This window comes from Amphimedon queenslandica, unplaced genomic scaffold (genome assembly GCF_000090795.2).
Source record: "Amphimedon queenslandica unplaced genomic scaffold, v1.1 AMPQUscaffold_13472, whole genome shotgun sequence".
NCBI lineage: Eukaryota > Metazoa > Porifera > Demospongiae > Haplosclerida > Niphatidae > Amphimedon > Amphimedon queenslandica.
Genome location: NW_003546292.1, coordinates 137603 through 162870, shown reverse-complemented (window position 1 = coordinate 162870; position 25268 = coordinate 137603). Strand labels below are relative to the sequence as shown.

The 25268-nt window shown below is 34.2% G+C and overlaps 4 protein-coding genes across 7 annotated transcripts; 3 read left to right on the top strand and 1 right to left on the bottom strand.

Moving 5' to 3' along the window:
• The first annotated feature begins 9 nt into the window (after positions 1 to 9).
• LOC100639099 (arylsulfatase B-like) lies at positions 10 to 1803 on the top strand. Its single transcript, XM_003385131.2, has one exon. It carries the CDS (start codon positions 58 to 60, stop codon positions 1582 to 1584), a length of 1527 nt encoding a protein of 508 aa, XP_003385179.1. The 5' UTR covers positions 10 to 57; the 3' UTR covers positions 1585 to 1803.
• On the bottom strand, positions 1676 to 16087 carry LOC109580894 (uncharacterized). Of its 2 annotated transcripts, XM_019994454.1 has the most exons (70): positions 15912 to 16087; positions 15598 to 15680; positions 14984 to 15023; positions 14912 to 14930; positions 14814 to 14867; positions 14701 to 14757; positions 14561 to 14641; positions 14423 to 14508; positions 14249 to 14339; positions 14082 to 14199; positions 13935 to 14036; positions 13778 to 13869; positions 13648 to 13722; positions 13519 to 13594; positions 13427 to 13464; positions 13325 to 13378; positions 13192 to 13266; positions 12982 to 13125; positions 12870 to 12928; positions 12692 to 12824; positions 12588 to 12643; positions 12474 to 12540; positions 12353 to 12416; positions 12269 to 12303; positions 12129 to 12221; positions 11962 to 12036; positions 11728 to 11913; positions 10979 to 11119; positions 10762 to 10933; positions 10625 to 10715; positions 10523 to 10577; positions 10341 to 10474; positions 10122 to 10287; positions 9911 to 10064; positions 9750 to 9860; positions 9576 to 9697; positions 9447 to 9530; positions 9271 to 9402; positions 9077 to 9217; positions 8204 to 8334; positions 8023 to 8145; positions 7841 to 7979; positions 7537 to 7776; positions 7366 to 7488; positions 6958 to 7111; positions 6807 to 6894; positions 5854 to 6015; positions 5737 to 5800; positions 5524 to 5629; positions 5393 to 5480; positions 5291 to 5348; positions 5210 to 5245; positions 5026 to 5148; positions 4852 to 4974; positions 4712 to 4807; positions 4547 to 4663; positions 4336 to 4485; positions 4223 to 4284; positions 4091 to 4149; positions 3891 to 4039; positions 3517 to 3633; positions 3422 to 3468; positions 3276 to 3356; positions 3023 to 3223; positions 2704 to 2972; positions 2456 to 2628; positions 2220 to 2381; positions 2090 to 2167; positions 1922 to 2041; positions 1676 to 1867 (listed from the first exon to the last, which is right to left on the bottom strand). In XM_019994454.1, exons 1-70 carry the CDS (start codon positions 15992 to 15994, stop codon positions 1778 to 1780), a joined length of 7368 nt encoding a protein of 2455 aa, XP_019850013.1. In that variant the 5' UTR covers positions 15995 to 16087; the 3' UTR covers positions 1676 to 1777. The 2 variants fall into 2 exon arrangements, with proteins under 2 accessions (XP_019850013.1, XP_019850014.1); XM_019994455.1 differs by lacking the exons at positions 14561 to 14641; positions 14701 to 14757; positions 14814 to 14867; ... (2 more) ...; positions 15598 to 15680; positions 15912 to 16087 and having other exon boundaries at positions 14249 to 14367; positions 14423 to 14495.
• A 758-nt stretch (positions 16088 to 16845) lies between these two features.
• On the top strand, positions 16846 to 17668 carry LOC109580893 (uncharacterized). The gene is made up of 4 exons (XM_019994452.1): positions 16846 to 17062; positions 17108 to 17216; positions 17285 to 17365; positions 17425 to 17668. Exons 2-4 carry the CDS (start codon positions 17134 to 17136, stop codon positions 17630 to 17632), a joined length of 372 nt encoding a protein of 123 aa, XP_019850011.1. The 5' UTR covers positions 16846 to 17062; positions 17108 to 17133; the 3' UTR covers positions 17633 to 17668.
• A 440-nt stretch (positions 17669 to 18108) lies between these two features.
• On the top strand, positions 18109 to 25264 carry LOC100638973 (multidrug resistance-associated protein 4-like). Of its 3 annotated transcripts, none has more exons than XM_019994450.1 (31): positions 18109 to 18275; positions 18360 to 18470; positions 18636 to 18753; positions 18802 to 19023; positions 19074 to 19163; positions 19611 to 19774; positions 19962 to 20087; positions 20144 to 20396; positions 20450 to 20501; positions 20560 to 20592; positions 20652 to 20791; positions 20839 to 20883; positions 20935 to 21126; positions 21170 to 21351; positions 21427 to 21523; positions 21657 to 21807; positions 21863 to 21969; positions 22140 to 22280; positions 22347 to 22384; positions 22841 to 23067; positions 23125 to 23204; positions 23254 to 23404; positions 23459 to 23609; positions 23664 to 23743; positions 23801 to 23901; positions 23952 to 24149; positions 24199 to 24354; positions 24404 to 24493; positions 24577 to 24749; positions 24810 to 24915; positions 24967 to 25264. In XM_019994450.1, exons 1-31 carry the CDS (start codon positions 18136 to 18138, stop codon positions 25138 to 25140), a joined length of 4089 nt encoding a protein of 1362 aa, XP_019850009.1. In that variant the 5' UTR covers positions 18109 to 18135; the 3' UTR covers positions 25141 to 25264. The 3 variants fall into 3 exon arrangements, with proteins under 3 accessions (XP_019850009.1, XP_019850008.1, XP_019850010.1); XM_019994449.1 differs by having other exon boundaries at positions 21860 to 21969; XM_019994451.1 differs by lacking the exons at positions 18109 to 18275; positions 18360 to 18470; positions 18636 to 18753; positions 18802 to 19023; positions 19074 to 19163 and adding an exon at positions 19486 to 19504 and having other exon boundaries at positions 21860 to 21969.
• The last annotated feature ends 4 nt before the right edge of the window (positions 25265 to 25268 follow it).

The window sequence follows — 25268 nt, the reverse complement described above, 5'->3', positions numbered from 1 at the left end:
AGCTCTGCTTTGTGCACTGATATTCATGCTCTATTGATTAAAGGTCAAGTCAAGAAGATGTCTTCATACAAAGCGGCTTTCATTCTCTTGTGCACCACTGCCTGTCTTGCAGTTCCTCCACCTCCAGGACCAAATATTGTCATGATGCTTGTTGATGACTGGGGCTGGGCTAATGTTGGATATCATCGGAATCCACCAACCAAAGAGGTTGTGACTCCAAACATTGATAGTCTAGTGAGACAAGGTCTGGAGCTAGACCAGCATTATGTCTTTAATGTTTGTTCTCCTTCAAGATCTTCGCTGATGTCTGGTCGGCTACCAATTCATGTCAATGATCTCAATATAGAACCAGATTATTATAATCCTGACGATCCTGTCTCTGGATTCTCTGCTATACCCAGAAATATGACTGGAATTGCACAAAAGATGAAACTTGGCGGCTACGACACTCATCAAGTTGGTAAATGGGATGCTGGAATGGCTACACATACCCATACACCAAAAGGGCGTGGATTTGATTCCTCTTTTGGCTATTTTCATCATGCCAATGACTTTTATACTGAAATAGATGGTAAACCATGCAATAAGACCAAAATTGTTGACATTTGGGTCACTGACAAACCGGGCTATGGTTTGAATGGTACAGGCCCAGATAATTATGAAGAAGGTTTGTTTAAAGAGCAGCTCCTTAAAGTTGTTAATGAGCATGACACAGGGAAGCCATTGTTTCTTTACTATGCTCCTCATATTGTACATGCACCACTTCAAGTACCACAGAGATATCAAGACAAGTTTAGCTTTATTGACGATCATGATCGTCAAATCTATCATGCCATGGTAAACTACCTTGACGACGTTGTAGGCGAACTTGTTGATGCACTCAAGAAAAAGGGACTTTGGGAAAATCTGCTATTCGTCACTAGTAGTGACAATGGTGGACCAGTGTATCCTGGAGGTGGTGCCAATAACTATCCACTGAAAGGAGGGAAGGCAAGCGACTGGCAAGGAGGAATACGTTCCAATGCTTTTGTATCAGGAGGCTATCTTCCAGAGAAAATGAGAGGCAAGAAATTGGATGGGTATATTCATCTTGCTGACTGGTATGCTACATTCTGTGCACTAGCTAATGTCGATCCAACAGATGAGGCAGCAGCCAAAGCTGATCTTCCTCCGATAGATAGTTTAAATATGTGGCCACTAATTTCAGGGGAAACCATGACATCGCCACGTGTTGACATACCCATCTCATACAAAACTCTAATCAGTGGCGAATACAAAATTCTAACTGGTACAAATAATCAAGCTGGATATACCGGGCCACAATATCCTAACCAAACCAATCCTAACGGAGGAATCAACATTTTTCAACAATGTGGAGATGGCTGCCTCTACAACATTATGACCGATCCTGAGGAAAGGGTTGACCTGGCAGCAAAAATGCCAGATAAACTCAAGGAAATGCAGCAGAAGCTTGCCCAGTACCAAAAAACTCATTTCGCACCAGATCGTGGCAGCCCCTGGCCTGGAGCATGTGATGCTGCTTTAAACACATACAATGGATTCTGGGGACCTTTTGTACCTTAAAAACATGTAAAATGCTTGCTATTACTATGCTACGCAGCTACAGTCCTTGCTATTGCTGTACTATAATAGTACTTGCTATTGCTGTACTATATTTATAGATACTTGGCCAAATTATCAGCTAAAAATTCAAAATAAATTTTCTGTTTCCGCTGTTTGATATTTTATATAGTGAAACTGAATGTAAACTTTTTGTTTATGATTCCATTGCAGCTGTAGCAATTACTTTCCCTCCTAAGACCTTGGCCTTGCGCAGTGGAAAAAACTCGGTCTTCTGTTCTTCGATCTAAGGCCACAATTATGTGCATAAAAGAAATGAGCTACATTTTGTAAAGCTTACATTATCACTGATGTACTTCTCAATTGCATTGTGGTCATTTTTATGGATTGAGTCGAGATGAAGGTAGAAATAAACGTAGTTCCACATGTTGTGATCAAACAGTACATGATGAGTGAACCCCTATATAATGATTGGATAGACAAATAGTGTGGAAAATTCCCTTCTTACTTCAGCATTTCTTTCAAATGTGTCATTATCAATACCACATATAAAGCAACAGTTTCTCTGATCCCTGTTTATCTTATCCTATTAACAAAAGAGAAATACTTTCTTTATCTTATTTCATATGCTCACTGACCCTTTCACTCCTTAATTCAGAGAAACGATCGATAATAATCGCAACTACTACATTTAATCCAAGGATTGTGATGATGATGAAAAAGGTTAAGTCAAAAACAGCTCTTGAAGTATATAAAGAAAAGGATGGCTCAGATTGATTGACGTATTGAATCGGAATCATCTGTATACAAAGAAATAGTTTTGTCATAATAAAAGTTCATACTATTACTTTCAAAATATAAATTTGTATCTTACTATTCCCAGAGTGTCCAGAAGTCCCTCTCTGATCACAGACACATAACACTCCACCATTGTCTCACAGAATCTATGCACATTATCAAAGTAATTGTGCCAGAGAATGAATGAGAAAACAGCAAAAATGAGCAGGATGCTTAATCCAAGGAGAGCAACAGAAATCAACTGAAGGGCTATACAGGGATAGAAAATAAAAAGCATAAGTGCTGAGAACTAGGAAATTATGTATGTGTTGTATATGAACTCACCACTTCTGGCAAGAGCTGTTAAGACATAATTTAATACATTACTCCTTATAAATACATATAGTATGCAACCACAGTAGAAGTAACTCGATGTGGTAAGTGCAGCAATTGAGAAGAGTAGGAAAATTATACGATAAAGCGTAGAAAAACTGAAGAAATTAACTTTAAAATAGTTAGAATTTTTTTGCTTATTGGTTATTAAAAACTGAACAATCTTCATCATTCCATGCTCAGAAAGGAATACCATCAAATTACTGATTATATCCAAATTTCTACAAAAATAAAAACTACATCCAATAGATTAACAATTGTGTTTACTTACAATATTTCAGACAGTAGTGGTATTCTAATAAATATATTAGGTGCAGCATAAACACAATATTCTGTGACCATCCATATTGAGAGGACTAGATGAACAGTTCCAAGTATGTACAGTAGATAATCAGAGAACCATGATGCCACGCTAGGAACTAAAACAATTTCTCTCTCAGTGACGACTGTGTAATTTGCACTTGAGTTGTCACTAAAATCATAAAAAAATATACTGCATCTCTTGCTAAACTTTAAAAAAATACTTTTCTGGTATCTTGAAAAGGAATAAAACAAACAAGTTAAGCAACAATGTGAGGTAGAAAAGAAGAATGTGCCTCATGTTCCTAATAATAATAATCAAAAATCAAATTAAAGTAATGATGTGTTTACAGTATCTATAAATACTTACGATCCAGCTACTGCCCAATACATGTATCGATTATTATTAATCATGGCCTAATGATGATAAATCATTATCAATACAAGCTACTTCTTTCACTATACCTTGTGTTTAACATTTTTCTTGATTGCCTTCATCCATTTGAGGAGGTCCTTTACTTTATCTTCCAGAGTATCCCGTTTGATATTTTGCAGGACTAGGGACTTCTCACTTTCAGTTAACTATTTTAACAAGTAATTGAACCAAAATTTTGATCAGAATCTAGCTCAAACATTCTACACAACATAAGAGTGTGCATATGTATCAGAAATAATTTTGAAAATAGAGAACTCTCTCCTTTTGATTTTAAGCCTTCGGTCATTGGCCATATCTTTGAGCAACTTTTAAAAATTATAAAAATATAATTTTGATTGAAATCAGCTCTCAAACTTTTTACATAGCATAAGAACAAAAATTAATTTTAGGCACACAAACTTACAACAGGAGCAAATTGAAAATACACTTTTGTCAATAGTTCTTCTCCATCTCTTGTAATATAGTTGATTTCAATGCTTCTAGAGTAGTTTTCAAGGTATGCCCACAGGTCTTTCATCACTACATCATTCTTGCACAATTCATCATAACAAACTATCAACAATACAAGTCATTAAATTGGTACAAAGACATGAAATGAATCACCAAGTTTCTTAACAGGTGTATCAGTATAGTCAGCAATCTTTCTCAATACATGATAAGCCCTGTATAAATACAATAAAATTAATGTAAACCATCTCTATACATGGATGCATGTGCATCAACTGGTATCTTTACCTGAATAAAACAGGTATATCAGACCTAATTCTCTTTGTTGAAAAGTGACAATGATGCAACTCCTATGCATATGTAAAACAAAAAATGCTTACAAAATATTATAAATCTCTTACCCAGATTTTTCTCATGGTTAATAAAATATTTTTTAAGCATAGATCCTGTGCAATTCCATGAGCAAAATTCTTCGACTCACTATGTGTTTCTTCAATCATCACTTCCAGGAGCTCAATGGCTGAAGATTTAATACTGAAGAGCTCCCGTGCCTAACCCAGTGACAATAAATTTAGAGTCAATGACCATAATTATGCACAAAACTACACATACCTCTGCTGATGTAGCAGCATGACTCCAAGACAATATAATGTTGATAGAGTTGACTATTTGATTCTTGCAAGCAACTTCTCGATTGCTAAAGTTACCAGCACACATCTCAATCAATGCCTGTGAGAAAAGGAAAGGGTCTTACAGGCAAATGTGACTTTAATATACTTGAATTGCTTTCCTGGTAGGAATAAACAAGTACTTATTATAGTTTTCAGCTAGAGTCTGGAAGAGCACAGTAACTAAGGACACTATATTAACACTCTAAAGAACAGAAACATAATAGGTATACGTGTACTTATTCTTACAAAGAAATCATTCTCTTGCTTTCTAAGTGTATTCTGCATCTCTTGATTCTGTCCATCACATATGGATGAAATCACATCCAATACTACAACAGCTTGTTCTCTGGCCTTATTGAAACTAGTTTTCTATTATAACACAGTCAGTACAGTATTCCTTAATGATCATTTTATCTGTACCAAGTGTCTAAATCTTTCTATACAAGCATAAGCACAAACAGAAGTCATCTCTCCTAATTCACTAGAAAAAGTAGCTTCCATAGTCTCTCCAATTATTTCAACTATTACAGGAGATGCTAGCCTCTTTAATAATAACAACAGTAAATATAATCATATAAGCAATGACTATACTTCTTGAACTAACCACTGTTTCAGAAGATATGGCATGCCCTAATTCACTCTACAAAAAATCCCTGGTTATTTCAATATAATAGTAGCAACTAACTTCTTGTGATTGTCTCACACAGCGTGCACTAGATGATGCTCTAGAATAATTTTTGTGTCTACACAAAAGCAATATCACACAATTAACTATGCATAATAATACCTGTAGTATGATTGACTTAGGGTGCCAGTGGCACCTTTTAAAAGCTTATTGATGCATGCAAAGATCCGTGTATCAGAAATCAAATGACCTGATTATAATTAACAGGAAAAATCATCACTGTGCCAACTAACTAAGTTTTTCTTGTGAATTCTTATTACCAAAGTGAAGAAGCCTGGATAAAAATGCTAAAATTTGAGTTAAAATCTCATCTTTTGGATGAAATAGAAGAAAAATGATCTGCCAATTAAAATCAAAAGAAAAAATCTACATCATTCTGGATATAGTACATCAATAAATATAGACATAGTAGAAATAATAATTATTATAAATATCGATCATTATACCTTTTCATGAGCACCTGCTTCTATTAGTGCATCTTGCATAGGTTTCACTTTTTTACTGTACTCTCTATAAAGTATTATTATTAGCTGCTTATTTCTTTAAATTACCAAAGGTTTTACTTTTCAAACAGTTCGGGATTGGATTTCATCAATTTCTGATTGACATTTTTTATCCTGCCATCAATGACACCAACCAAAAGTCTCAGCGACGTTAGCAAGACAAAATCAATGTTAGCTCTCTCTCTTAGTGACAATGGTAGGTGATATTTTCGATCAACTATCCTGTGGAAATTAACAGTTGTTTAGTGCAGATACAACAAGAACATAAAATCAGGTCATTAAAGCAGCATAAATAATTAAAATTTACACATAAATACACATCAAAAAATGTAATAGAAATGGACGATTCTCTCATGACAAAATAGCCTGTACTATAGTACAGGGACTTTGGGCCAATTTTGGAGCAACTTTAAAAATTCACAAAAAATCCAACTTTGATCGGAATCATCTCCAACTTTCTATACAATATAAGTACATGCATACGCATCAGGAAAAATTATAAAAATGAAAAATTCTCTCCTTTTCATTTTTGGTGAAATTTGGCCAAAGACCCTGTACTATAGTACAGGGAATTTGACCCAATTTTGGAGCAACTTTTAAAATTCATTAAAAATCCAGCTTTGATCGGAATCAGCTCAAACTTTCTAGGCAATATAAGTGCATGTATGTGTCAGAAAAAATTATTAAAATGGCAATTTTTTTCCTTTCCATTTTTGGCAAAATATTTTGAGCAACTTTAAAAATTTGTAAAAATCCAAATTTGATTGAAATTAACTGAAAGTTTCTATGCATCATAAGTACATGTATATGTATCAGAGAAAATTATTTTTAAAAATTCTCTGTTTTTAATTTTGGCAAAATTTGGCCAAAGACCCTGTACTACAAAGGGTCTTTGGCCCAAATTTGAGAGCCTTTATAAAATTACAATAAAAAATTACTGCTACAATTGTCTTTTTATATTACACTAGCATCATGTAATCTTTACTATTACTATACTATTGCATAAACCTTACCCCATCAAGGGAAGAAGTACTGGGCATTCTTTTTCGCCAGTAAATAATTTCATCAGTTCATTAAAACTAGGACCAGACACATGAAGATCTATAACACACAGTCATAATTGATATTTGATAAATATTATTATAATTTAATACAATCCCTTACTTCTAGTGTGACCAGGGTCACTTCCTTCATAAGTAATTTCTAAGTTTGAGATAAATTTTTGAAATTGAGAATTGAGCTCAATCTCATCGCTTAAATAATGCAACCCTGAACTCACAAGATATTTACTTTCATTTAAAAACAAAGCATTTCTTGCCTATAAAAAGGTCCAAGCATCATTTCATAATAATTATAATACCGTATAACACTTTAATTTGGCGGAGTTTTATTTTGGCGATTGGCAGTTTGCAAGCAGAATCGCCAATATTAAAACTGCCAATCATTAATGCACATGCTCAGTAATGCACGTGTACACAAAAATTGCCAAATTAAAAACCGCAAATTACATTTGTACAGCAAAATTGCCAAAATAAAGCACCGCCAAAATAAAGTGTTATACGGTAGTTTTACTTCATTTAATTTGTCAATCTCATCCAAAGGCAGTACACTAGCCATTAGATCTACTAACAAAGTCCAGTAATGTACCATTTCAGGGGTTGTCATAAACACAGACGAATGATGCCAGAGTAGCTCCTGCACAATTACATTTCACGTATAAATATTAGTGTACTGCTAACATACCAAGAAGGAATCGCTGAACAGTTTTAGAGTAGCAATTACTGAAGGACAATATAGCAAACAAGAGTATTCCTGTCCCCTTGTATTAGATTGAGAGTTTGCTGCTAATACTTGTATACAAAAGGACTGTATCACTGGGAATAGCCCATCAAGCAAGTAACAGAGCAAAGATGACAGTGAGATTGTTCCATTGCAATCGCTTGTTATAAAAACATCAAATTCTTTACTTCTCTCATTCCAAGTCTACAAACAAAATTAATGAAAGAGGACATGATAAAAAGACACTGTATTTGAACATGCAACATACCAAAAAGCTGTAGTGTTGACTGAATAATATCCGAACTCTAATTTTCACCAGCTCCAACTCTTTATCTCTGAGTAATGACAACCTCTTAGACACCAAACCGAGTAGTATTGAACACTCTTCTACATGACTCCAAAAACAACTATAATATAGACAGTCAATTATACACAGGTAGGGTCAGAAACCTGTTTTCCATTAAAGGAACAAGTGTCAATAATGACTTTCCCTCTGATCTCTGGTAACTGCAATAAAGAATACGAGCAAAAGGTTTCTTCCTGTCAAACGGGATCTCAGGATTACAAATAATGCTACAAAATGAGCATTTCAATATACTACTTACTGCATAATATAAAATCAAATAATTACTTGACTAATTCTTCAATGGAAAATATTGACTGACAAATATTTTCTGAATGTCTACATTCACCTTCAGAAGTCGTAGCCAATAAATCAGTCATAGTCAATAGCTTCAGCAATTGATCAGGATCATCACTATCCTAAAAGAATTTTCATTAGTTAAAGGGTAAGTCCGGTGTATTTTTGGTGAATTTTTTTATTGGCTTAATATGATTGCCTGACCATAATAATGATGTATTCCAACTCCCATTGTCTAAAAAAATTTTTTCACTGAGATATGAGCCTTCAAAGATGCTCATTTTTATTACTTCCTGTTGATGGGTGTGGCTAAACGTGACGTCACTAGAGGCATAGATGCAGATAACTCCATTCCTTTATAGGGGAAATAATCCTTTATTCTCATGTCTAGTAATGTAATATCACTAATTTAAAGATTGGGATCATTAGCTTTCATTATTCCAAGCATGCAACTGCAAGAAAAAGACTCAAAATAGCAAACAAGAAAATTTGCCTACTTGTAATATTATGACATTTTCTTGCAGTTGCATGCTTGGAATAATGAAAGCTAGTGATCCCAATCTTTAAATTAGTGATATTACATTACTAGACATGAGAATAAAGGATTATTTCCCCCTATAAAGGAATGGAGTTATCTGCATCTATGCCTCTAGTGACGTCACGTTTAGCCACACCCACCGACAGGAAGTAATAAAAATGAGTATCTTTGAAGGTTCAAATCTCAGTGAAAAAATTTTTTTAGACAATGGGAGTTGGAATACATCATTATTATGGTCAGGCAATCATATTAAGCCAATAAAAAAAATTCACCAAAAATACACCGGACTTACCCTTTAATATTTTAGTAAAATGTATATAACTAACATCTTTTAATACATTTGATCTTTCCTTTTGAGAGTTGCTTGCTAATATCTTGTAAAAACTTTCCTCTCGATGCTCAAAAACTATTGTAGCTATCAATTTTTGATAACTCTTTAACAGTACAACAGTATTAAACTTGTATGGCTATAGAAGAGTATTTTAGAGTAGGAGAACAAACAGCAAAAGGGGTAGCCTACTTTCATTATAGTTTCTAAGGTTGTAAATAACTCAAAACACTCTGGATTATTAGAAGTTGCTGCTTTTGTAAAAATTTGAGCAACAGTAACCTCTGAGAAAGTGAGACACAACTGCTCATTGCCAGAAAGAATCTAAGAAAATAAATTTTAAAAATGAATTACATTCAAAGTAGTACTTCAGTCATTAGTCGAGCCAGTGCAGCTATAGCTATCTTTGGCTTAGCAATATCTACTAATGCAGCGAATAACTTCCTTTGTGCCTTTAAATTTCAATAAAATAAACACAAATCATCTTTAACCCTCACCCCTGCATTGCCACAAACAATGGCCTGCATGCTGCTTAGAGCTAGTGTGAGGAGATCAAGTTGGCCAGTGTCTTCTGTCATACAAAAATTTTGAACATATACTAATAGAACAGACAATAAGCCTATGAGGGTTTAGGAAGTTAGTCAGGGAAATATAAGCTGATAAACTTGTACCTGAACATAATGCAATATTCTGATTGTTAGCATGAGGTCTTGTCTCATCATTGTCCACCATACACAAACTCCTAATCTTCTTCAGGACTTGAACTGTACTGTCATAAAGTTCTACAATTAATAGAGACACAAGTTACATGCGCATAGGCTGTAATACTCACCGTGCCCTGGTGTTGTTGCTCCTTGCAACATTTTCATCAAAATTTTTGACTGATCAAAGAATGATGCATGAGAATACATGAATGAATTTATGTCCTCTGACTCTTGTGTGACTATGCATGATACAGAGGCATGATAGAACAACTTACTCTCTTTCTATATGCAATTAATACAATGGAGGACTCGTGATTAAAAATATATTTTGAAGCTTACTTGATGCATATCAAAAAGCAGTGTTATACTTGACAATCTTAGATCATCGTCTTCATAATGGAACAGATCAATGAGGATGTCTTTAATTTCACTTTTATCAGTACCAAAGCAACTGTAAGAAACTGAGAGCATATCTTTTAGTCTAGTACATACAAAAGCAGCAATCCTAAATAAGAGCTTCTTTAAAATTTCTGGAAGTCACTTTAATATTACACTAACATTGGATCTTGTTTATTAAGCTGATAGTTCTGAGAGAGCAAGGCAGCAAGAGAGCTATTGACTGGTGTATAGCTGTCAGTTGATGAAACCTCCATGCTTTCAGATTTCATGTATTTAAAATCCTGCATCAAATTCTACATGAAAAGTATTATCACAATATTAGGATTATAATGTAAACTGACCACTAAAGCAGCGAATACTGACATCTCCAAAAAGTGTTGGAGAATATGAACAACTCTAACATTAAAATCTAATACAATTGTGCTATAATCCTTGAAAATTACTTCAGTTTAATCCGAAAAATTTTATGATTATTTTCATTGTAATTGTAACGTTCTCCCTTTTGATATTCAGCAACTTTCCAAGGAAAAGAATCTAATGGAAAACGAAATAAATGACTGAAATTTGTTGGCCATTTTACCGTGCTTTGGGAGGTCAGTTCTTCCATCAAGGATCTCCATTAATATACTTATGAGTCCGGAAACATCAGAGTCCTTCCAGTAAAAACAATGGGAAACTAGAGATTCAATGACAGTCAGCATATGATAAATGAGTTCATTATGACCTCCAGTCTCTTCTTCAGCACACAAAGCCTACAAGTATTTTCATTTTTATGAAAAAATACACAAGATGTTAACCTTGTTTTGAATTAAAAATGAAGAAATGGAATCTTTTAAGCATTTGATTTCTTCCCTTTGCTTGATAGCAGCACATGCACATGTATATGCATTAGCAAAATCACCTCTTTTCCCTGAATGAAGACACATTGGTTCCCACAACTACATGATAAAAAATAATGCATTAACAATTAGAATAAACACACGTACATGTACATGTATGATTGGGGAATGGGGACACAAAATACTGTCAAAGTACATGAGCTCTGTGAGTCTCACAAGCATGATACATGAGCAAAAAATCATGCTTTAAAAGCTGATGAGACTAATAGCATATGAAGCAGCTTCAAAAATTCATAAAAAATCCAACTTCGACCAGAATCAGCTCAAACTTTCTACACAACATAAAAACACATATATGTATCAGAAAAATTATAAAAATGATGAATTTTTTCCTAGTCAGTTTTAGCAAAATTTGGCCAAAGATCCTGTAATATAGTACAGGGACTTTGGCCTGATTTTTGAGTAACTTTAAAAATTCGTAAAAAATCTTATTTTAATCAGAATTAGTTCAAACTTGCTACACAACATAAGAACATATATATGCATCAGGGAAAATAATAAAAATGGAGAATTTTTTCTAGTCATTTTTGGCAAATTTGGCGAGGGATATTTTGTTAAATTTTTCAGCAACTTCTAAAGACCACTAACTAAAAGCTGAGCACTACATGAAGCCAAAATTTTGTGGGAAACAGATTATGCATACTCACAAAAGTGTGGCTGATATTATAAAAGTATATTCCATCAGATTGAACCCAATTACTAATGTAAGTGGATGCAGCATAGTCAATATATGCTGATTTCACTAGTGGATGAAGATCAGGATCACCAATACTTATCAATACTTCATCAAAAGTCCCAAATTTAATCAAGTCAATAGCCTCTGTATTTACTCCCTACAAATTGAGGGTACAAATGTATTGCCATACATGTACTGTGCATACTTTAAACACTTGACTAAAGAACTTGAGCTGTGCAATAAAAAAGTCACATAGTTTTTTGTTAGAACTATAAGTTTCCTAAAATATAAAAATATATCAGTAATTTACAAGAGAAAAAAAAGAGACATGGGCTAGAAACCATGCAGTTATACGTGTATTATCATTTTTACCTTTGAACAAATACTAGAAATCGGGCCAATGAGGTTTTCTGGATGGATGAACCAAATGACTCCTTCTTTAATCTGAGTTTGCATAAAAGTGCTCTGCAAACACAAAATATAAACAAACAATTAAAATAATTGTAACAAACCATGTCATGTGCCATAAGGCCTTTACAAATAGCATCTAATTGTAATACAATAGTAATATCATTGCATGTCTTATAATTTTCTACCTTGGACAGATTTACCAGCATTTAAACAAACATTGCCCATGAAATCCAAAAAAGTTGAATCACGCTGATAAATCAAAGTGAAACCTAGTAATAAAAAAGTACAAGTACATGCATAACATACAGTGTTTTTCAATAAAAGTAGCATTTCATCCAGATTGATTTTCTGTACTATCCTTGAAGCAGCAATACTATGTGAGATAGAGGCAACACTAAAGAGATGTAAGTAGGCATTCACCTTTCATTTGAGGCTAAGTTAGTAAGAAACCTCTTAAATTTAATGTTACTAATACACTGTAAATTAAGAAACTAGCAATGGTATAGTCAATCTTCTTGATTTACCTTTGCTAGAAGAATATTGATAAATTTTTCCTCTGTCAGATAGAGTAGACTTTTGCTTTTAGTTGAACTTACAAATTTTAGCAATACATCTGCTATTGCATCACATAACTTCTCAAAGTTCAAGTACCTAAAGCTAAAAACAATTTATTAAAACATTGATACGTTGCTTAAAATATACTTTTCTTTGTACTTCTGTGACTCAGATTCATGCAAAAACCCAATTAGGAGATCAATTCCCTTTATAAAAGTAATACGTATTTAAAAGCTTCAATACACTTTTGCATTATTACTTGTGACTTTTTGAATGCTTTCATTTTCAAATTGTGCCTGTCTAAGCATCCTTCTCCTTGAAACCACTCCAAAAACTGTCCCAACACTTGAATTAGCTCATCCAGTGAAGGAGGATAACTGAAAGACTTTGAAACCGCCATGAGCTAAAGGGATAAACAACAAGACAATGTACAAATTACATTGGATTATATGTACATGCATGTGCATACATTTTGCATGGACTCTCTCAATTGTGAGTTAACTCCACATATGTAATAAAAATCATGAATGACACCAGGTTTCACCTACATGTACATAGCAATAAATCATATTATAAATTCATGCATGTACATTTTCACATACTTCTGTAATTTGAAAATACTGTCTGCTATTGTCCTTATCATCTTCAAGGCCAAGCTAAGATACAGGCTAATCTATTTATAACATTTGATACTATTCGGTTACCTTAAACCACTTTGAATTCCTATAACTATGAAGAATAGCTATGTATATTAAGGTATCACATTATTACACAAATATATGATGTAGTTTCTTACAACGAACAGATAAGTTCATTCCAGACTGAATATGGTTAATCTTGATGTAATAGCCTTTAGTAACTACATCAGTTCTCTAATACATACATAAATATTGTTAAATAAAATGGTAATGATGTTAGGACTTACTTCAGTATCAGGAATTAACTTGAATGATATCTCAGGATCAGTAGTTCCACCAGCTTCAATCCTTTTCAACATTAGCTGTGGGCAATTAAAGTTCAGCATAAATACAATGTACATGAAAATCCCAACTAACACATTCTTCGTGCCCTCTTTGTGTAACTGCCAAATACTGCTGTGTCAGTACATGCTTAATACGGCAGTGATCACCATAACTGATCGCATTACCTTTAAATATATTAAATATTAATACTCAGTAGTACTATACATGTACATGCACTAGTAACTCATACCATTAAGTGGATATAGAACCTTTTCAAACTGCCAGAAACAGTCACCACCAAGTGGAGGCTCCTGTTGTATGCCATTAACAGATTTCACTTTTCTTACTCCAACTTTAAACACAAATTATAAGATCCAGTTATTAGTACAGTCTGTACCTTCAGTGGCAACATGATCTCCTCTAATAGCTTCAGGTAGGAATTCCCCTATTACAGAACCATACCCTGAGAGATAAGCTTCTTGTACATAATTAAACAGCATTATAACATCACAACCCTAAATTTATACGCGCATAATGACAGTCATAAATACAAAATTATCATACTCTCAGAGCTTTATCAGGTAGCTCAATATGATTACACGAGTGCAATGAAATGATGAATGTTGACTCAGTATTGCACATTTTTAGCTCATACCTGCATGGGTGAACAAAACAGCAATACACTAACGTTTCATTGGTAATGGATCATTCTATTCCAGTAAAATATATGCTGCATACCTTGATGACACTATATTTGAAGTGCAGAGTAAAAGTTTCCCCTTCTCACTGACAGACTCTAACATTATCTGATCCTTGGGCATTACCTATAATACACATGTACATGCAGTACATGGGCTTTAAATAATTGTATTTTACATCCTCTCCTCTAGATTTGTTGGCAGAGCATGGCAATATACGAAATAGACACCTTTCATTATATTCTGAAGTTAAAGTCACCTAAAGTGCATTATACATGCAATCTTATCAACACTATAGAGATCAATTCTATTCCTTACACTTTTATTTGGTGATTCATCATACAACAGGTACATATTGGATGCTACGTGAAGAAACTATTAGGATGGATAGACTTATGCATACAATCAATGTGTGTGAACTGTGAAGGTACCTTTACTTTGCGTCCATAGACTAAAGTACATGTGTGGGATGGAAATGTGCCATTCTATTTATAAGAATCAATAATAAAATTATTTATTGTAACTTAACTCTTTGTAGAAGAGAATTGCTAAAGGGAAATAATGCTTATTAATTATATTATCATTCATTTTAAGGGCCTACTTGCTGACATAGTTTTCTGCTATCACTTGAAATGACGCAACTAAATAAATAAGACAGAATTAAAAAAGCACAACTTTAATAGTAAAGCAGACTAAACTAATATTAAAAATATGACCACAATAATTTAATGTCATTCGTATTGTTAACATAATTATTATAAAAAATACAAAAATTCAGCTGTAGAGCCTATAAAATCATAAGACTTTATGTTAATTAGACCGTTAGCTTTTATATTTTGCATACATGTATTTTGGTATAATAATCACAGTTCTTTCATTTCAATTTGCTTATACAGTCAGCAATAGGTCAAAGTGTCACCTTAGTGTTACTCATATTTATGGTAAAACATAACTGGCAGTCAAGATAGATAATAATGATATTGTTATGAAGGGAATGAAGTATCTTTTAATTAATAAAAAATCTATATTCATTGCATAAACTATGTAGCTGACAGTGTCACAATTTCTATTACTAAATTCTACAAAAAGAACTACATCTGACAAGTACCACATATTATTATTAAGGGGGAATTTTGCTGGTTACAAGTAAATACAGAAAGCTGTCAAACATTTGTTGAAATTGAAGTCTTAATACTGGTGATATGCTGTACTTACAGTGAGTATTTGGAATGACTGGGTCTTTCAGCTGAGACTTCTGCTCAGGATCAGAAACTGGAAATATACTGACACAATTATACCTACAATAAATATAAGCATATAGCCATGCACACTAGTCCATGCATTATCTTTCATGTTAGCTAAACCAAATACAAGAGTAACTAAAACCTAGTAAGGTATTATTAAATTCTAAATAATTTGGGTATTATTTACTCTTGATAACATATAGGACACTTTTCATGAAGTTATATCTTTTAAAGAAGTAGGAACTGAGACAGATGTACATGTAGTCTAAAAAAGAACCTACATACCTTGGAAACTGAGCAAAGACAAAGCCTCTAGCATCAGAGCAAAACAGATTTATAAAGTCACCTTCATGCACTGGACGATCCATCTACATCTAACTTTGGCAAAAATTGCTTTTACTACTCAAAACTTGGCTCAGCATCAATATATTAGATACACAGTCTAGTTATTTCAAAATTACAACTTCCTACTACTTAGCCAACAGCATATGACACCTTTAAAAATTCAATTTTGATCAGAATCAGCCCAAAATTGGTATACGGTATTTGGCCCAATATTTGAGCAACTTTAAAAATTCATAACAAATTCAATTGTGATCTGAATCAACTCAAACTTTCTACACAACATAAGTACATGGTCCACAGCCCCCACACTACTAACAAGATAGAAGCTGATGACTATGCCTGGAATCTGCTTAAAACTTTCTACAAAGACATTGTAGTACAATTTATTTTTCAGATAATGCACAGCATAGCTAATTTTTAAATTCATAGCCATAATTTGAAAATTTGAAGTCAGAATCAGCTCAAAAATTAAATGTATGGGCTAAGAAGGGCTAAAAAATTTGTTCAGAAATTGGTTTATTTTGCATGGGCCCGCATGGCATTGATTTTTCTACACAGCATAAGGATGTGTTTTGACATGCATAGAGGTAGGAACCATTAATAGTAATTACACAAGTCTACTGCATAACAAGTAATTTTGAAGGGGATAAATTTTGGCAAATCATAGATATGGGCCCATGCACATGCCTCATGGTACATCATAGCTCTACATGGCCACCAAATATCAAATAAAACGCACCACAATACCAAAAGTGGTAGATCTACTTGTCTTTATTCATGTTGCCTCCCTAGTTTGCATAGCCTTCAAACCTTGTTTGCATAGCTAGCTAGTGGCTCACGTGATTGCTAGTTCGTTACACAGCACCGCCTAATTGTGTGCTGATTGACTGATTCGATTCCATGATTAATTTTTTATTGATTTAGCTACCTGATTTACCCAAATTCAATGATTCATATCTGATTTCAGCTTGACTCAAGGAGAGGCTGTGTATTTAACTTTACCATAAAGAGAGTTTGAAAAGGTGAAGAGTCCTGTGAAGGATTAGCAGTAGTGCTGGAACCCACTCCAGCTGGAACAATAGTTTAGAGAAGTAGGTTCACTACTTCACAAGTTATAATTTTTATTTTAATGAAAGGGAACAGTTGCTGCTATCAGCCTGTTATGTCTTTTGAAGTTGATCAAGTCGTATTAGAAAATGATCAGCTGCTAACACCTGCGGCTCGAGATGAAGCAAGACTTGAACGGTACTTGAAAATGAATTGCATGTACATGTATATACTTGTATTATTATCATCATCATCATCATTATTAGGATATTGTATCAAAGAAGGTCTGTGACTCCAATTAAAGATGATGTCAATGAAGATGAAAATTCATCTGCAGTAAACTCAAGGTACTATATATAACTATGGTTATTAGTTTATTATTGTTTTTGATTTTATTTATATTTAGGGTGTGTATATTCATCAACAAGACGCTAAAGATGATGTGGCTATTATTCTTTGCAGTTTTATTGATATTTCTATTCCTAGTACTTGTTGAATTTTTTGAATTCTGTTTGGGTTATTGCAGTAATAGACAAGCTTGTTCCCGCTCCCCATTAAGAATGATTCTTGGACAGTACATTCAGTATACACACACTGGTGAAGTGCCTGTATGACTATATTGACTTGTTATTAATCAATGATAATCATTACTGTTCTGTTAGCAGCATTACAGAGCCATAGGACCAAGACAGCTAAATAATTTTAGCAATTACTGAAATTTCCCCTTCAAATTACACGCTAGTATATTTAACTAACAGGTGCTACAAATTGGCACTTCAATGTCTTCATTCGTGTTGCCTCCCTATGTTGTAACTAAAAGAGAGAGAGAATCAGAGAGACAATGCTATCTAATGGCTGTTACTTTCAAAATTGCACGCACACCAACACACTGGCCCTAAAATTATATCAACAGATTTATTAAAATGAACTGAACATCTTTTTTATGCTCATTTTAGTGATCTTACAGTGAAAAAAGAACAAGAAGACTTAGAAGAGGCACAAACACACTTTCCCGCCTATACTGCCGCGAAACTAAGGATCACGTGATTTACTATAACCCCGCCCATGAAATGACACTTGCTGTCAGCCCCTCCCCTTTACACTCATCATTATCATCATGGCCACCAACTCTGCCAAGGCTGATTCTCCTAGAGCTGATAATGGATCAAAATGGACTCCTCAAATGGCTACCCTTCCAAATTCCAAAGACTATCGTCGGAAAGTGAAATATAATCTATTGTTTAGGACATTCTTTTGGTGAGTTTTGCAAACAAGAACCGTTATGTAATATTATGTATATATGTTATACATACATATATAATTTCTATATAACTACTTTAGTTGGGTGGACCCACTCTTCTGGCTTGGATGTAGACGTAGTTTAGATTTCAGTGATTTGTATAAGCATCCACCTGAGGCTGACTCCAGACTCGTTTTAGACAATTTTAATAAGTGAGATTATTGAATTTTATTTATTTTATGTTTTGTGTATGTAATCTCATTAGCTTTTTACACTGTGCAAAAATTTTATGTGTCATTATTATAGATTGTTGTTTAAACCAACCCATAAATTTCTGGTTTAAATCAGCATATTTAAACTTTTTTAACTTTCTACAGGTATTGGTCAATGGAATTGCAAAGAAAGAAAGATGGCCGTACACCAAGATTACTTGTTGCATGGCTGAAGTGCACCTGGTGGAGGGTTTGCATACAAGGACTCTTACTATTTTTAGAGGTATATCCCCTAAGCATTGATGAGAAGGTATTTTGTTTTAATGCACAGGTTTGTGGCATGGTAGCATTGTCAGAGTTATTGGGCTCCTTGACAGACTATTTTGTAATTGAATCCCCTACATCAGTGGATACTAGAAATGCCTATCTCTTTGCAATGGGACTCGGTCTAGTCTCACTGGCCATCATGTTTTTTCATGGAATGAACTTCCATCAAGGTTTCCTCATTGGTTTGCTGACAAAGATAATGTTTAGCAGTGCCATTTATCAGAAAGTAATGCAATATAAGGACTTATAATTTTTTACTCAATGTGCATATTTTAGACACTGTCTCTGAGCCAGACTACCGTAGGTCAAAAGACCATCGGCCATATTGTTAATCTAGCATCAAATGATATACAGAAGTTTGAAGTAGTAAGTGTAATCAATAGAGGATATGCGTGCTAAGTATATCCATAGCTTTTAAGTACCGTATATCCAACCCACACAGTAAATTGGCTGCCATGTTGGACGTCATTATTAAGAGTTTAATGGGGGAAAACACATTTTCTTGCCTTGCTACCTTCTTGAGGCCTTTTTCGGAAGCTTAGAAAGTATCCTGAGGATCTAATGGGGTCTAGTAGTCACCTGAAAGATTGCTATCAAGAAATACAGAGCGGTTTCCTGGTACCAAGCCTTTTTCTATCATTTCTCCATTGCTGCCAATGGAAAGTTGACGTCCAACGAACTAATTTTTTTTCTTGAAAGTTATTACGGTATGCAATGAATACATTTATTTTGCAATGAATATACTTAGCACGCATGTCCTCTATAACCAACTAAGCCAAGACAGTACAATGTTACATTTATGTTTTGCTATAGGCATTTGCTATGTATCATTTTTTATGGATTGGTCCAATACATGTGGTAGTAGTTACCTATTTGTTGTATCTTGAGGTTGAGTGGACTGCTTTCATTGTGACACTGCTCCTTGTCCTACAGATTCCATTACAAATGACTCTTTTATATTTTTATTCCAAATTGAGGCAAGTGTTATCACTGATAATATATATATTGTTATTACTGTAAGACAAATGTGTATTTGTTTGTTGCTACTAGTATTTGGCTATGTTAGTGTAATGCATAAAGTAAAACCAGTTCATGTAATTATTATTGTAAAGCCATACAGTAATGTGTATACACTAAAAGCTCATTTACTCTTATCTTTATTAGATTTAAGGCTACCAGATTAACTGATAGAAGAGTGAAGGTCATGAATGAGGTTATCAGTGGAATCAGAGTCATTAAGATGTATGCATGGGAATATGCTTTCAGTAATGTAGTCTCAGCAATTAGAAAGTAAAGAAATTAATTATTTTAAAAATAAATCACTACCATCATTCTTCTTATTATAGATCAGAGATTTTTATGATGTTCAAATATTTCATGTTTTTTGCCATCAGCAACTTTTACAAGTCGATATCCATCACCCTAAGCATGTTCCTGGTCTTCTCTGTTTATGTCAATATATCAGACGAAGGGCTGACCCCTAGGAAGGTTTTTGTTTCGCTGTCCTTGATAACGTTTGTTCGTTTTACGTCAATCCACTTCTTTATCCTGTGCATGCACGTACTAGCTATTGCAAGGGTCTCCTGGATAAGAATTGGAGTGAGACATCTTCATTCATGTATTTTTATTAGTTTAATTTTATTACTTGATAGAACTTTTTAGTTTTGGATGATCTTCCCACTGCTACTGAAGATGAGTCTACCAGTAAGAATGCTAAGAGTTTTGTATTATAATAGACACTGTACATCATTTTCTGCTTTAGGCACTACTAGTAATGGAGATAAGGATTCTGCTGGTGAGACTAGTGATTTTATAAGTAGTTTTTATTATTGTTTCCGACGACTTTCCATACAGGCATTGCAAATGGTGATATAAGCCTCAAACCAGTTTCAACGTCTACTACTGATGATGTTATGGTGCAGGATTTAACTGCTTCTTGGTCTATGGATAGCAACAAATTAACATTAAGAAATATATCATTTACCGTCAATAAAGTAATGTAATATTATTCATGTGTGCATGTATGATATTTTTTTGATAGGAAAAACCATTGTTGGCTGTTGTTGGCAGTGTAGGTTGTGGCAAGGTTAGTTTAAAACTTCATAATTTTTTAATTAGCACATACACACACACACAGTCTACTCTTCTTCAGTGTCTATTGAAAGAGCTACCTGCTTTGAGTGGTACAGCAATGATTAAAGGATCAGTTGGGTATGCTAGTCAAGAAGCATGGGTGTTCTCAGCTACACTGAGAGACAATATACTCTTTGGTTTACCGTATGATCCTGACAAATATCAGTCTGTGATAGAAGCATGTGCTCTTGAGAAAGTATTTGTATGTGTACTTGTTCCTTATTGTGTTGTTGGAATAGGATATTGAGCTACTGCCTGAAGGTGATTTTACTCTAGTAGGAGAGAGAGGAGTGACTCTCAGTGGAGGACAGAAAGCTAGAGTGAATCTAGCCAGGGCAGTCTATCGTCAAGCTGATATTTATCTTCTTGATGATCCTCTGAGTGCAGTAGATGCTGCAGTCAGTAGGCATCTTTTTGAGAAGTATGTATAAAATTTTTTGAGTATGTACATGTACACTGTACTGACTGTACTGACTGTACATGTGTATTTCTACAGGTGTATTCGTGGAATATTATCAGACAAGATTGTTATACTAGTAACTCATCAAGTACAATATCTTGAACGATGTGATGCTATACTTGGACTGAAGGAGGTAAATCTATTATAGTTTGGATGCTTGTAAACAGTTCGCATGTAAATTTAGATTATCTTTAGTTTTCTATTTCTTAATTCCCATAAAATACACTATGTCCACATATTGTTGCACAGTGACTTTTGCTATATAGGGCTCTGTGTTAGTATATGGTGATGCATTGGATATTCTCAAAGAAGACAGTGGTATTTATGAGCTACTGGCTGACGACGATAACAAAGACTCTGACGATGGATTGAAAGTCAGAAAGCAAAGCATTGCATATACTGGCTTGGAGGCACAGAGTAAGGACATTAGTAACGCTTCTGTAATTTATGAATTAATGTAAACCTGTAGCAGGATTTCAGCGTAAAATGGACAATGTCAAGGAAGAAGATGAAGAGAATGAAGGAGTGGTTGATGATGTGAAGCCAGATGGCATTGAAAAACAACTATCAGAAGATACAGTAAGAGAATTGAATAATCGTAGCAATAATGATAATCTATTTATAATTATCTGAGCCTGGCACTGAAGTATTTGTAATGTAGTAATAGTTAATTAATAGCAGTTAATTAATGTACAAGTTTCCAGCAATAATAATGTATGTTATAATTGGCCTCATATCTGATCTCATAGGAAGTTGTTCATAAAGTTTCAGTACCTGCCGAGGAACGTGCTCATGGCACAATATCACTAAAGACATATGTCAATTACTTTGTTGCCGGTGGAGGATATGCTTTTAATTTTATTATTTTATCCCTGTTCATTCTAACAGAGGTGAATCATCAATGCATCTCCTGTATAACGTAATAGTGTTTTTGTTCCCATTACACATACATGTAGGCTAATCTTGTTGTTGCTGATTGGTGGATATCTGATTGGTGAGTTTTCCATTGTTTTACTAACTACCGTATATTGGGTATATTTCAATGCATGAAAAGTGGTGTAAATATAAAGTTCAATGATGGAATAATTTGGAAGCCCTTTATATTCTGAAAATATTTTACTTGCTATTATTTCCATCAACCACCTGGTTTGGTAAGTCAATCGAAGAATTTGCTGACTTCTCCACTTCTGAATCAACCTTAGCAACACTTCTAACTCGCAAAGAAGGCTCTTTATGGCCTTCGAGTTAGACTAGAATGTAGCCATGGATAGTTATGAAGCCACGTGTTCATAATGATTGCACAATACCACATATCTTCTATTTCTTATTATCCGCATATTTTAAAATTTCATAATATTTATTTTCGCAATGGATTGCTTCTTCCAAAATTATTAATACATTGAAATATACCCGATATACGGTATTTTATATGTTTTATATACTGATATAGGGCTGACTGTGAATCAGAAGCTGGTCTCAATAGATCTACTTGTTTACTGTCTGACAACGAACGTATTGGAATATTTGGAGGACTTGTAGGATCATTGTCAATATTTACAGCATTTAGAGCAGTTCTTTTCTATGTTCTAATGTTGAATGCTTCAAGAGTTGTTCATAATAGGATGTTTGCTAGAGTGTTGAGAGCTCCAATTTTGTTCTTTGATACTAATCCAATAGGTCAGAAATGATTGTTATTATTGCTAAAATCAAAGCACAACTATTGTGTAAATTTAGGTCGTGTATTGAATCGATTTTCTAAAGATGTTGAGTTCCTTGATGAAAGATTAGTTATTATATTTTTGGAATACTTAATTGTAAGTTTCCTTGTCATTCCTGATCGCATTTTCACGTTCTTATGCTTAGATTCTCACTCGTTTCTTTGCTGCAATGTTCACAGCCTCCGTAGCTAATCCATATGTCCTGATAGTCGTTGCTGCTTTGTTTGTCACCTCTCTGGCATTTCGCTGGTATTATCTAAAAACTGCAAGAGATATTAAGCGATTGGAAGCATTGTGTTAGTGCATAGATTATGTTTATTAAGCTACTAGTGAAATTATATGTACTTTAGCTCGTAGTCCTATATACTCTCATCTCTCACTAACACTGCAAGGACTCCCTACCATAAGATCTTACTCAATGCAAAGTGAAGCTATGAATCACTTCCATACGTATCAGAATCACAACACTCAAGCCAATTATCTTTACATTGTAACTACAAGGTAATCAAAGAATCGAGAGATTTCTGTGAATTGATTTTTTGCATCTACATGTAGGTGGTTTGGTATGAGGATTGACATCATTAGTTCTTTGTTCATAGCAATAGTAGCTTTGTCTTCTGTACCTTTGTCAGCTAGTAAGAGTTGTATTGTATGCATAATAATAATATTATGAATCATTACTTCTAATGCAGCTCTCAATGCTGGTTTAGTTGGTCTAGCATTAACTTATGCTATCTCATTGAATGGAACATTTCAGTTTTGTGTAAGACAAAGTGCTGAAGTTGAGGCTCTGGTACGTCCCAATGATTATTAATGTAATTCTTATCAACAAGTATTTCTTAGATGGTGTCAGCTGAACGAGTGATGGCTTATGGTATGCTAGACACTGAGGCATCTTTGGAAACTGAACCTTCGGTGAAATTGAGTTCAGACTGGCCAACCAAAGGACACATTGAGCTAAGCAATGTTTCCTATCGTCATTCAAATGAAGGACCACTTGTACTTAGAGGAATTACATGCGACATTAAACCAAGCGAAAAAGTATGTGAAAGAATGATTATTAATTATATTTTTTTGTAATAACTTTTAGATTGGTATTGTGGGTCGTACTGGAGCTGGTAAGTCATCTCTCATTGGAGCATTGTTCAGACTAGCTGAACCAACTGGTAGCATTAAAATTGATGGAGTAGAAACCACTCAATTGGGCCTTCATGATGTTAGGAGCAATATGTCTATCATACCACAAGTAAGCTCCTTCATTCAGTGAGCCGCCTGTACAATACATATGTGCATAGGATCCTGTGCTTTTTGGAGCATCAGTACGCTACAACCTTGATCCATTCCAACAATATGATGATGATAGAATATGGAGGACTTTAGAACAAGTAAGGCTTTGCATGTGATTTGTATTTGATTTATTTTGTGAATGTCCCTGCTCACACACAATAAATATTTATTATGTACACAGGTTCAGTTGAAGAGTGCAGTGGAGGAACTAGAAGGAGGATTAGAGAGTTTAGTGAGTGAAGGAGGAGGTAACTTAAGCGTGGGACAGAGACAGTTGTTCTGTTTGGCGAGAGCTCTCCTTCAGAGTAACACTATCCTGATATTAGATGAAGCCACTGCTAATGTAGACATGGAGTGAGTACTGTACACATACATACACTTGTACTAATAACCTGTGTGTGTGTTATGATCCAGGACTGATGCTATCATTCAACAAGTGATACGTGAACAGTTCTCTAATTGTACTGTACTAACTATAGCTCATAGACTGGATACTGTCATGGACTCTGACAGGATTATGGTATAATAGTACTTGTAATTGTGTCCTAATCTCCCTTACATTATTCACTAGATACTGAGATCAGGTGAACTGGTAGAGTTTGATGTACCTCATATACTCCTCAGTCAATCATCATCATATCTCAGTAAACTAGTGGAGCAGACTGGACCTAACAATGCTGAAAGATTGAGGAATATTGCTCTAGAGTCTTATAATAATAGTAACAACAAGAGCACATGTTTGTAATTATTGTAATTTTTACTCTTTATTGATTAATGCTGCACAGATAATTGTGACGTTTTATTAATTTTATATTTATATTTTATTTTACAAAATGGATGAATCATGCTGTGCTACACTTCATAATTTATTAG